This window comes from Garra rufa, chromosome 20, assembly GCF_049309525.1.
Source record: "Garra rufa chromosome 20, GarRuf1.0, whole genome shotgun sequence".
NCBI classification, from domain to species: Eukaryota; Metazoa; Chordata; class Actinopteri; order Cypriniformes; family Cyprinidae; genus Garra; species Garra rufa.
In genome coordinates, this window is record NC_133380.1 from 4192244 (window position 1) to 4206562 (window position 14319).

Genomic DNA, 14319 nt, shown 5'->3' on the forward strand with positions numbered 1-14319 from the left:
CCAAATGTGTGCAAATGTGTTTTTTAATTATTTAAATATTAACCACGTAAAAAGGTACTTCAAGTGAATATTTTAGGTTAAATTGGTTCAGGTGACAAAGAAAGTTTAAGAATCCTGATCTTCAAATCCTTAAAAATGTTAAACAATGTGTTGATATTTTAATGCACTAAAATACTAAAAAAAAAAAATTAGTTAATGCAAGTTTAAGTTAATTAATCAATTAACACTCAAATAAAATATAAATATTTACATTTTAAATAAAATAAATTTAAGTTCTTATCAACTTTTACATGATATAATTATTTTTCTACTCCATTTTGTTGCTGAAATATAAACGTTTATACTTTGGATATAAGAAAAATTTGTTTTAATGACAGATTTATTCAAACATGCATTAAATAATAAATATTTAGTGACATTTTGTTCATGCATCAACTGAAAACAGCATAGAAACCTAATATTTTTCATGATTAGTTCATAATGCCTAATGCATATACAATATTAATCGCTTTAAAGTAAAGCAACCGTTTACAAGACCCGATAAAAAGTGAGGAAAACAAGAGTGCACAACCAGTTCCGCAGCTTTTTTTTTTTTCCACCTTCAGTGGTGTTTTTGAAGGTTGTGTGATGGGGCGGCTCTCTCTTGATGCTATCTGTAGGCCGGCGGAGGTGTGGAGTTACACCCGTCCCATCAGGCCTCTCCCGCCGTGGTAATCGGAACCACACGGAATGTGTGCGGGAGCCTTTTCTTCTCCCCTCTTCCCTCTGCAACTGATAAGACAGAAATCTAATTAAAAGGGAGGCAGGCTGGCACACTTTGAAGGGCACGGGAATGCTCCGCTGGCACGCATGCTCCCGTCCGCTCTGTCTTCAGGGGTGCTAATAAAAAAAGAAACAGAGGGAAGGAAAGGAAGATTAAAAAATGCTGCATGCTTTGAAACTTTCGTGCCTTTTACAGTCCTGAAGGTTTATGGCGGGACTTAAACAGGTTTACAGGAAGTTCTGTGCACATCCCGCACATCTGTTAGACTTCATCCGAAAGTACAGACACAGCTGTCTATTGTTTCAAACTCATTAGAAAATCTATGTTCTGATCATTAACATAAGCTCATTAACATATGACCGCCCTTATTTGAATATTCAGCTCTTAATCCAAGAATTTCACCAGTTAGTCTTAAAGGTACAATAGCAAAAACAGCCTCTTTATTCAGATCAGAAAGGCGAAATACGGCCAAAAAAGATTGCATTTGCATTTTTGAGCCAATAAACCTTGACCTTAACATTATAAATCAACTCAAAGAAAAAAATATTTAATGCAAAAATTCTTCTTATGAATTTATCGGTTATATAAATGTAAATTGCACCAGTGAACTGAGAGTCTTAAAGGTACAGTAGCAAAAACAACCTGTTTATTCAGATCAGAAAAGTGAAATATGGCCAAAAAAGACTAAATTTACATTTTTTTAGCCAATAAACCTTTACCTTAATGTTATAAATCAACTTAAAGAATTTAAAAATAATGGAAAATATTACTTTTAATGCTTTTTATCATTTGATCTGTTACATAAATGTGAATTGCGAGTGTTAACTGAGAATCTTAAAGGTACAGTAGCAAAAACAGCCTGTTTTTCAGATCAGAAAAGTGAAATATGGCCAAAAAAGACTACATTTACATTTTTTAGCCAATAAACATTGACCTTAACATTAGAAATCAACTCAAGGAAAAAAATGTAATGCAAAAATGTCAGTTTTAATGCTTTTTATGAATTGATCTGTTATATAAATGGCAATTGCACCATTTAGCTGAGAATCTTAAAGGTACAGTAGCAAAAAATTACATTTTTGAGCCAATAAAACCTTGACCTTAACATTATAAATCAACTCAAAGAAAACATTTTAATGCTTAAATGTAACTTTTAATGCTTTTTATTAATTGATCTGTTATATAAATGTGAATTGCACCAGTTAACTGAGAATCTTAAAGGTACAGCAGCAAAAACAGCCTGTTTAGTCAGATCAGAAAGGTGAAAAATAGCTAAAAAAGCTAGATTTACATTTTTGAGCCAATAAACCTTGACCTTAACATTATAAATCAACTCAAAGAAAAAAAATATGCAAAAATTTACCTTTTAATGCTTTTTATGAATTGATCTGTTATGTAAATATGAATTGCACTCAACTCAATCAGAGTTTCCCGGCTCAAATTTTTTGATTTCGCTAATATTTATTCTGAAGGAAGATAGACATGTATAGGGATGAAAGCTAAAATATTAAATGTCATAGATGAATATTTACCGAGTAATCCATTATTTTGTAGAGGGAGGTCAAAATGCCAATTTTCACTTTAGATTCAGAGTCAAGTTACAGGTGGGTAAAAATGACTTCAGAAAGATGGCAGCATCATTATGTTGTTTTTACACAGAGATTAGTAGTTATATTAGTCAAATATGTTGTCTTTAGCAATCTTTGTTGCATTATGTGCCAATGGTGACCATTCAAAAATGGGGAAACATCACTTTTCAAGTTTTTCCTCCAAAGTTTGCATGCCTGTAACTCAGGAAGTACTAAAGATACCTTAATGCCCTTTTAGATATTGGGTGTTAAGAAACTTTCCTTTTGGCATCTTTATTTTTAATGCCCTATGAGATTGGGTTCCAGAGATATTGGAACCTCAATATGCCTCCAGGAGTAAATCGTTAAAATGTACACATTTCCAGTGGTCAAAAATCAAATGTGTCAGTTTAAAAAAATACGATACTTCTTTTATTTTAAAGAGGAATGTCTGAAGAACAAACAATGTTAAAACTGTAGATGTATCTTGTTTCATCTATCAAGACAACTGCATTGAACATACCAGTCTGAGTGCTATAAATATTATTTTGCATGCCTATAACTCAGAAAGTATTAAAGATATTGCAATATGATTTTAGATTCTAGTTGATTCAGTTATTCTGATAGTGGGAAATAAGATACAATTCTAATTTCAACATTATTTTTTCTTCAGACATTGTTCTTTAAATGAAACAAGTATCAGCTCAGCTGTATACAAAGTGACTAACATTTGGTTTCCAACCACTGAAAATGGGTAACATTTAACAATCTGGACAGGGAGCCACATTGAGATCCCCATATCTCTGGAAATGAACGATATAGGGTCTTGAAAATTAAGATGCTAAAAGAAAAGTAAATGAAGAACTAGAATCTAAAATCTTATTGTGATATCTTCAATACTTCTTGAGTTATAGGCAGTCGAACTTTGGAAAAATAATATTTATGGCACTCAGACTGGCATGTTCAATGCAGTTGTCTTGACAGAAATAAACGAGATACATCTCTAGTTTAAACATTATTTGTTCTTCAGACATTCCTTTTTAAAAGAAAATAAATATCGTATTATTTCAAGCTGACCCACATTTGGTTTTTGACCACTGAAAATGTGTACGTTTTAATGGTTTACTCCTGAAGCCACATTGAAATTCCAATATCTCTTTAACCAAATCTCATAGGGCATTAAAAATAAAGATGCCAAAAGAAGAGTTTATTAAGACCCAATATCTAAAAAGGCATTAAGATATCTTTAATACTTCTTGAGTTACAGGCATGCAAACTTTGGAGAAAAAACTTGAAAAGTGCTGTTTTTTCCATTTTTGAATCGTCACCATTGGCACATAATGCAACAAAGATTGCTAAAGCCAACAGATTTTACTAATATAACTACCAACCTCTGTGCAAAAATAAGATAATAATGCTGCCATCTTTCTAAAGTCACCCCCCCTTCCCCGTAACTTGACTCTAAATCTAAGGTGAAAATTACCATTTTGACCTCAGTAAATATTCATTCATAACATTTAATATTTTGGCTTTCATCACTACATGTCTATCTTTCCTCAGAATAAATTTGAGCAAAATCTAAAATTTGAGCAGGGGAAGCAAAAACAGATCAGAAAGGTGAAATATGGCCAAAAAAAGCTACATTTACATTTTTGGAGCAATAAACCTTGACTAACATTAAAAATGCAAATATGTTCCGCTTGATTTATGCATTTTCAAAGCTCAGTCAGGACAGGTGCGCTGCAGTCATCTAGATTTATATCTGTGCTTTTATATCATCTAATCCTCTTTAATTCACACAACCTGTTTGATCTGTTAGGTATTGAACATGTGAAAGGATTCAGAGTGTATCTGGAGGACAAGAATCCCGAGGGAAAGCAGTGCCAGCACATGATCCTGAAGGATCCGCGACAGCTTAACTTCTCTTACAAAACCATTGTGAGTATGATGTGGTTTATATTAGACTTGTAATTTAGTGGGAAATTAGTTTTTATGTTCATATTCATCTGTTTGGCACTATTTTGTGTGTTTCCCAACAGAGGATGAGCTCACAGCCCTTCGCTGGTCTCGCCTTTGAGACCGACTACATGGTCCGAATCGTGCCATTTCCTACATTCTTGAACGACAGCTTCTTTCCGCCATCTTTTCTGCGCACTAACAGTGAGTGTTAAATCTGAATGGTACACAAAATTATAAATTTATAATTAAATGTTATAATGTAATTATAAATAGTTTAACTTGATATTTTGTAATTTATTTGTAATATTTATGATTTATTTTTTTTATTATTATGATATATAATTTTATAAATATTTATAATTATAATTAAAATGACAACATGACAAATGTTACAAAATTATACAAATCATTTCTTTATTTTATAATTTATTATTATTATTACTATTATTATTTATTTCAAAATGTTATTTTTTTATTAATATTTATTATAACATTTATTTAAAAATAATTAGAAAATATTCTGCTACACAAAATTAAAAGTGCCTTTTATTATTCACATGGTTATTATTATTATTATTATTATTATTATTATTATTATTATTAAATATCTGTAATTATTACTGTGATATTTTTTTATAAAAAATATTTAGAATTCTAAATAAAATTATTTAATAATCTGGTACACAAACTGCCAAATTTATAATAAAATGTTTATAATGTAACTTTGTAATTTGTAATATTTATTATTTATTTTCATCACTATTTTGACAGACTTTTCATGTTTTTTTTTAAATAAATATTTGTAATTATAAGTAAAATAATTTAATAATCTGGTGCACAAAATGCCAAATGTATATTTAAATGTATATTATTTAATTATAAAATTATTCAAATATTTTACTTATTTTAGAATGTATTATTATTTATTATTATTATTAAATATGTATCAATATTTTTTAAACAAAAATATTTAGAATTATAATTAAAATCATTAAAGATCCTTCCTACAATTAAAATACACAAAATGACAAATTTATAATTAAATGTTTATAATGTAATTAAAAATGATTATATTAAAAATATTTTTTATTTTGTCATTTGTTTGTACTATTTATAATTTATTTTTATTATTATTATTTTCATACACAATTTAATTTTTTTTATTTTAAATAAATATTTATAATTATAATTAAAATAATGAAATAATCTGGTGCACAAAATGCCAAGTGTATAATTAAATGTTTATTATTTAATTATAAAATTATTCACATATTTTACTTATTTTAGAATTTATTATTATTTATTATTATTATTAAATATGTATAAATATTGTTTTATACAAAAATATTTATAATTATAATTAAAATCATTAAAAATCCTCCCTACAATTAAAATACACAAAATGACAAATTTATAATTAAATGTTTATAATGTAATTAAAAATGATTATATTAAAAATATTTTTTATTTTGTCATTTGTTTGTACTATTTATAATTTATTTTTATTATTATTATTTTCATACACAATTTAAATTTTGTTAATTTTAAATAAATATTTATAATTATAATTAAAATAATGAAATAATCTGGTGCACAAAATGCCAAGTGTATAATTAAATGTTTATTATTTAATTATAAAATTATTCAAATATTTTACTTACTTTAGAATTTATTATCATTTATTATTATTATTAAATATGTATACATATTTTTATACAAAAATATTTAGAATTATAATTAAAATCATTCAAAATCCTTCCTACAATTAAAATACACAAAATGACAAATTTATAATTAAATGTTTATAATGTAATTAAAAATGATTATATTAAAAATATTTTTTATTTTGTCATTTGTTTGTACTATTTATAATTAATTTTTATTATTATTATTTTCATACACAATTTAAATTTTGTTAATTTTAAATAAATATTTATAATTATAATTAAAATAATGAAATAATCTGGTGCACAAAATGCCAAGTGTTTATTATTTAATTATTAAAATTATAAAAAAATATTTATTTATTTTATAATTTATAATAATAATAATTAGAAATTAAATTAATTAATATTAATTAAATTAATAAAAATACTCTGGTACACAAAATTAAAAGTGTCATATTGTACTTTAATGCAGGTTAAATAGACTTGAACAGCCATGGAAACATTTACCAAAAACGGAAGTAATTTCTCTCCCTTGTTCCTTGCGTTCTCACAGGTTGTGAAGTACTTCTTGGCCCAGATAACCTCGTCTGCAAACCATGTGAGTTCTTTAGAAAGAAAGAAAATAAAGATGTCAAATCCAATTCATCTGTTTTTCTTAAACTGAGCTGTGAAACAGCTAAACATGGACCTCAAAAGAACCCAAAACCAACCCTGTTTATCTTTGTCTTTCTTCCCTGACAGTCTGGAAACCCAAGATGCTGAATGTTTCTCAACTGGGATCTAATTTGCATATTGTGTTTGACCACGCCCCTTCCACATTCGGCTTCACCTTCTACTATCTGTACTACAAGCTCAGACAGGAGGGACCCTTCAGACTGAAACGTTGCAAACCTGTGAGCATTTACCTAGTAATCACTTTGAAACAATCCTGGCAATAATTCATAAACATTTGCATTCATAATTCAAGACTCTCATGTCATTTTAACAAGGTTTCCTAATGTTTTTCATGTTTGGGGTAACTGTAATTGTTTGCATATTCTGTTAGCTCTGAAGCTGGAAGTGAGATGTTCAGGGTTAATGCTTCCAGCAGCGTGTAATGCTCTTCCCAGACAGCTGGAATAATATATAGTCTTGTCCGGCGAATGGCCGCTCTGGGAAACGGACTTGTTCTGCTGCTTTCCACGCTTTGGTTGTGTTGGAGACGGAAATGAATAGAGCAGAGTGCTTTTACAGCAGTTCTTTGTCACTTAGAAACTGCGCTGGGAGTTAAAAGATGGCTATCTGTCTTTCTTTTGGCAAAGGACACATGTATTTTTGGTTCAGGACTGACTCTCTTCATGGGATAGTTTAGCCAGAAATGGATGTTCTGTCATCATTTACTCAGCCTCATGTCATTCAAACGCATTTGGCTTTCTTTCTTCTGTGAAACACTAAAGCAGAAGAATGTATAATAATTAGTGATTTATATTATTATTATTATTTAATATAATAAATAATTATGAATAATTAGTAAATAGTAAATAATTACTAGTAATAGTAATTAAGAAAAACACATTACAAATAAAATGTGTAATATAAAAATGAATATAATCATAATTTTTAAAATATTATTTACTAATTATTATTTATTTTTTACTTAATTATTATTATGCCTATTATTATTAGTAGTAGTATTTATTATTATTTATTAATAATAATGGCAATAATAAATATTTTTTATAATTATCTTATAATTTATCTTATTATATTATATTATTATAGTAATTAATATAAATATTATTAATACTAGTAATATTAATTGAGGAAACCACATTATAAATAGAATACAAAGAATAGCCTAATAATAATAATGTTTATGTAATAATAAATTATTAATAAATTGCATAATAATAATAATAATAATAATAATTATTATTATTATTGTTATGACTAGTAGTAGTAGTACTTATTATTTACCAATAATAATAATAATAATAATTATTATTATTATTAATACAATAAATGATTAAATATGTATTCAGTATTTATTTATTATTTTTTATAATTAGTATTGTTATTATTCTTAATAACAATAATAATATTAATATATTTAGTATTTATTTATTATGTGATTATTTATATTTTACTTATTATTATGACTATTTTTTATTTAATCATTAACAATTCATTTTAATAATTCTTTATATTTTACTTTATTATTATTCTATAATTAGTAGTAATATTTATTAAAAATGGCAGTAATTATTTAATTATTATTTATTTAATTATTATTTAATATAATAATTATGAATAATTAGTAAATAATTACTAGTAATAGTAATTAAGAAAAACACATTACAAATAAAATGTGTAATATAAAAATGAATATAATCATAATTTTAAAAATATTATTTACTAATTATTATTTATTTTTTTACTTAATTATTATTATGCCTATTATTATTATTAGTAGTATTTATTATTATTTATTAATAATAATGGCAATAATAAATATTTTTTATAATTATCTTATAATTTATCTTATATTATATTATTATAGTAATTAATATAAATATTATTAATACTAGTAATATTAATTGAGGAAACCACATTATAAATAGAATACAAAGAATAGCCTAATAATAATAATGTTTATGTAATAATAAATTATTAATAAATTGCATAATAATAATAATAATAATAATTATTATTATTATTATTGTTATGACTATTAGTAGTAGTACTTATTAATTATTTACCAATAATAATGCCAATAATAATAATAATAATAATTATTATTATGATTATTAATACAATAAATTATTAAATATGTATTCAGTATTTATTTATTATTTTTTATAATTAGTATAGTTATTTTTCTTAATAACAATAATAATATTAATATATTTAGTATTTATTTAATCATTAACAATTCATTTTAATAATTCTTTATATTTTACTTAATTATTATTATACTATTATTAGTAGTAATATTTATTAATAATGGCAGTAATTATTTAGTAATGCAATAAATTACTAAATTTATATTCATTATTATTTTTATAATTATTATTATATTTTTTTATCTTTTTATATTATATCAAAATTATATTATTATGGTAATTAATAAAAATATTATTAAATAATAATAAACACTACTAGTAATATTAATTGAGAAAAGCACATTACAAATAAAATGTATAATAATTATGGCAAAGAATATCTTAATAATAATAATACATTTAAATAGTAATAATTAATTTAAATAATTATTATTATTATGACTTGAAGTAGTAGTACTTATTAATAATGATGACAATAATTATTATTATTATTAATTAAATATTAAATGTGTTCAGTATGTATTTATTATTTTGTATAATTATTATTCTTACTAATAATTATATTATATTAAATTAAATAGTTATATACTACTAGTAATGACATTTATTAGTAGTTGTAGTTTTTATTTATATTACAAATTAATAATAATAATATTGGTATTGTTATTATGTATGAATAATAATAATAATTACAATTTAAATGTGAACTTCAATTTTGAAGTCTCTTTAAGACTTTAGCGGAAGTGAACTTGGAATCACATTTTTTTTTTAGGTTTTATTATTTCAACACCACATGAGATGTTTCATATTTGTGTCATTTTGGAACACGACCTGCTTCTTTTGAACCACACTATTCACATCTTCTTCCTATTAGAGGGTGTGAAAGTATTGTCCTGGCTCTTTTCAGAAGAGCGCAGCGCTCATATCTGTAGCCGGGCCGGCCGGCATTGTTTGTAGCGATAATAGAAAGAGGTGAAATTTGAAGTGAGCGAAGCCACCAACGGGGGATTCCAGACTTCAGACGCTTTATGGATCTCTGTGAGATCATAGTTAGCATTTCAGTTTCCCACCGCTGGTTTCTGTGAAACTGAATGCATTAGAAACTACTTTAATGTATAGCATCCGCAAACATAAACTAGATGTGTTTGAATGTTTACCTTAATGTAGATGAGTTTGTTCCTTCATCAGATTTGGAGAAATGTAGCATTCAATCACTTGCTCAACAATGGATGTGAATGGGTGCCGTCAGAATGAGAGTCCAAACAGCTGATAAAAACATCACAATAGTACACAAGTTTTCCACACCACTCCAGTCCATCAGTTAACATCTTGAGAAACCAAAAGCTCCATGTTTGTAAGAAACTAATTCATCATTAAGATGTTTTTTAACTTCAAACCATCCATACTATTGCTTTCCCTGATGAAAAAGCCATTTTGTCTGATTTAGGAGAAAGATCTGCACAGATCAAGGACTGTTTACAAGCCAAAACAGTCTAAAAACAGGAGATGGATTTTTACACTGGAGGAATCGTTATTATGGATTATGGATTTTTATATTTTGGCCAGAAGCAATGGTTTGAAGTAAAAAAAAAAAAGTCTTAATGATGGGTTTGTTTCTTACAAACACGCAGCTTTTGTTTTTTTAAGACATTAACTGATGGACTGGAGTGGTGTGGATTACTTGTGGATTATTGTGATGTTTTTATCAGCTGTTTGGAATCTCATTCTGACGGCACCCATTCACTGCAAAGGATTAATTAGTGAGCAAGTGATGTAATGCTACATTTCTCAAAATTGGATGAAGAAACAAACTCTTCTACATCTGCTGTTGTTATTATTTATTAATTTAATCATTATTATATTATAAGTAATATTTGATTAGTTGTAATAATTATTTATATTTTACTAAATAATTATTATTAAGACTATAATTAGTAGTAGAACTTATTCTTTATTATTTATATTAATGCAATAATTTATTAAATGTTAATTTATTATTTAGTTATAATTTTATTATTATTATTATTAATAATAATAATTATATTAAATATTAATAAATACTACTTATAACAGTACAAGCACATTTGGAAAAGCACATTACAAATAAAATGTATAATTATAAAATTAATATAATAATAATTAAAAAATAATTTGTTTATATAATAATTTTATTGTACTCGTTTATTATAATGACTATTATTAGTACTAGTAGTCGTACTTATTAATTATGATCTATTACTAAATTATTATATATTATTCTTATTCATTATTTATTATTTTTATTTTTATAATATGGTTATTATATTAATTTATGGTTATTATTATTATTAATTTTATTTCAAATAAAAATATCTAATAATAAAAATATCATAATATTCAATATATCATAACAATAGTAATAGTAATTGAGAAAAGCCCATTACAAATAAAATATGTAATATAAAAATAAATAATAATAATAATTACTATTTATAATAATTATTTATAAAATAATAATAAATATTACTATTTATTTTATATAATCATTAATAATTAATTGTAATAATTATTGATATTTTATTTAATTATTATGACTATTATTAGTAGTAGTAGTACTTATTAATTTATATCTATTATTAATAATGTTAGTAATGATTATTATTAGCACAATAAATTATCACATTATTTATTGAATATTTATCTATTATTTTTCTAATTATTATGATTATTATTTTTATTAATATTATTATATTATATTGAATAATAAACACTACTATTATTAGTTGAGAAAAGTGCATTTCAAATAAAATAATAATAATAATTATTAATTAATTAATATTTGTTTTATTAAATAATGTGTCTCTGCTTTCCTTGCAGGAACAAAATGGCCCTAAAACGACCTGTGTTTTACAAGACGTCACTCCGGGAACTTATGCAATCGAGGTTTGAGCGTTATTCATTTCATATGCTACTAATTGAGTTTTTATTTAACATTTATTGAGCTAAGCAAAAAAAAAATTACCTTCTTATTCCTGCAGCTTCGTGATGACAACAACACGACCAGAAAACAGACTCAGTACCATGTGAGCCAAGGTAAAAAGACTGACATTTGTATACTTTTTGAACATTTAGCATCTCTATTTGCACTAATTAGATGTTGTTTGCGTTTGCAGTGCATTCTCCGTGGGCCGGACCGATCCGCGCTATGGCCATCACCGTCCCGCTGGTCATCATGTCGGCCTTCGCCACTCTCTTCACCGTCATGTGTCGCAAGAAACAGCAAGGTGCGTATCCGTCATTAGCGGGGATCGGGTTTCCTCCCTTTTGTCCAGTATTTGTAAGCCGATCTGTGTAATCTGACGGCATTGAGCAGGATTAATGCGTGATGGAATCTAAGCGTTTGCGCTCACGCCATTCTGCTGCAGCTCTGCTTCAGACACACAAAAGAAACTCCTGTAAGCCTGTTAGTGGGTAATGCGTCTTGCATAAGAAAAACTCTTTCGTTACATGTTTGTGTTCACTTTCCAACATTTCGGGAAGATTTTACAAATAAAAGTGTCTCTAGAATAGTGTTGTTTTAGTGTCTTTGAATTTTTATTTAGTTATTTTAGTACATTAATTTAAACTTAATGAAAAAGAGAAATATTGCTTTGGCAACTAGCTGAAATAAAAAAAAAAGTTTTTTTATACTTTATTTTATTTCAAGTTAAAACATTTTTTTTAAGGTTTTAGATTAATTAGTTTTTTAAATAGTTTTTTTTTAATTATCTGAAATATAAAATGTTTTTTTTGTTGAATTCATTTAATATTTTATTTTCAAGTAACAATTTTTTATGCATTTTTTTATTAATTTAATGTTTAATTAATTTCAAGTAACAAAAAAGTTTATGGTTTTCAGTCAATTAGGTAAAATACAAAATGTTTAAGATTTTTAAAATTTCATTTAATGTTTATTTTATTTTAAGAAACAAATGTTTTTATGGTTTTATTTTCAGTCAACTAGCTGAAATGTAAAATTAAAATTAAAATATTTTTAAATTTGCTTATTTTATTTTAAGTAAAAAAAAATGGTTTTTATGGTTTTATTTTCAGTTAATTTCCTAAAATATAAAATGTTTAATTTATTTCATTTAATGTTTATTTTATGGTTTTAGCTTTTGTTAATTAGCTAAAATATAAAATGTTTAAGATATTTTTTAAATATTTAATTTTATTTAATTATTTTTATTTCGAGTAAAAAAAAATGTTTTTTATGGTTTTAGCTGAAATATAAAATGCTAATTTTTAAAAAATATTTTATTTCAATTTATGTTTATTTTATTTTAAGAAACAAAAATGTGTCTATGGATTTAGATTGCTTTGGCAACTAGCTGAAATAAAATAAAAAAAGTTTTTTTTATACTTTATTTTATTTCAAGTTAAAAAAATTTTTTTTTTTTAAAGGTTTTAGGTTAATTAGTTTTTTAAATTAGTTTTTTAATTATCTGAAATATAAAATGTTTAAGATTTTTAAAATTTCATTTAATGTTTATTTTATTTTAAGTAACAAATGGTTTTTTATGGTTTTATTTTCAGTCAACTAGCTGAAATGTAAAATTTAAATTAAAATATTTTTAAATTTTTAATTGTATTTCAAATAATGCTTATTTTATTTTAAGTAACAAAAATGTTTTTTATGGTTTTATTTTCAGTTAATTTCCTAAAATATAAAATGTTTAATTTATTTCATTCAATGTTTATTTTATGGTTTTAGCTTTTAATTAGCTAAAATATAAAATGTTTAAGATTATTTTTAAATATTTAATTTTATTTAATTATTTTTATTTCAAGTAACAAAAATGTTTTTTATGGTTTTAGCTGAAATATAAAATGCTAATTTAAAAAAAATATTTTATTTCATTTTATGTTTATTTTATTTTAAGAAACAAAAATGTTTCTATGGATTTAGATTGCTTTGGCAACTAGCTGAAATAAAATAAAAAGTTTTTTTATACTTTATTTTATTTCAAGGTAAAAAAATGTTTTTTTTAAAGGTTTTAGGTTAATTAGTTTTTTAAATTAGTTTTTTAATTATCTGAAATATAAAATGTTTAAGATTTTTAAAATTTCATTTAATGTTTATTTTATTTTATGTAATGTGTTTATGGTTTAATATTCAGTCAACTAGCTGAAATGTAAAATGTTTAAGATATTTTAATTTTTTTATTGTATTTCAAATAATGCTTATTTTATTTTAAGTAACTTTTTTATGGTTTTATTTTCAATTAATTTTCTAAAATATAAAATGTTTAATTTATTTCATTCAATGTTTATTTTATGGTTTTAGCCTTTGTTAATTAGCTAAAATATAAAATGTTTAAGATTATTTTTAAATATTTAATTTTATTTAATTATTTTTATTTCAAGTAACAAAAATGTTTTTTATGGTTTTAGCTGAAATATAAAATGATAATTTAAAAAAATATTTTATTTCATTTTATGTTTATTTTATTTTAAGAAACAAAAATGTTTCTATGGTTTTAGATTTAGTAAACTATCTAAAATATGTGTAAGTTTTATTT

General features: G+C 24.3%; 1 protein-coding gene across 2 annotated transcripts in view; it reads left to right on the forward strand.

Moving 5' to 3' along the window:
* il17rd (interleukin 17 receptor D) overlaps window positions 1–14319 on the forward strand; it is a 51638-nt gene that overhangs the window by 29591 nt on the left and 7728 nt on the right. For both annotated transcript variants that reach the window (XM_073825962.1, XM_073825963.1), the window contains 7 exons: window positions 4151–4269; window positions 4371–4491; window positions 6511–6555; window positions 6699–6850; window positions 11636–11701; window positions 11797–11851; window positions 11932–12042. In XM_073825962.1, coding sequence (XP_073682063.1) covers window positions 4151–4269; window positions 4371–4491; window positions 6511–6555; window positions 6699–6850; window positions 11636–11701; window positions 11797–11851; window positions 11932–12042 — 669 coding nt within the window. The remainder of the gene's footprint in view (window positions 1–4150; window positions 4270–4370; window positions 4492–6510; window positions 6556–6698; window positions 6851–11635; window positions 11702–11796; window positions 11852–11931; window positions 12043–14319) is intronic.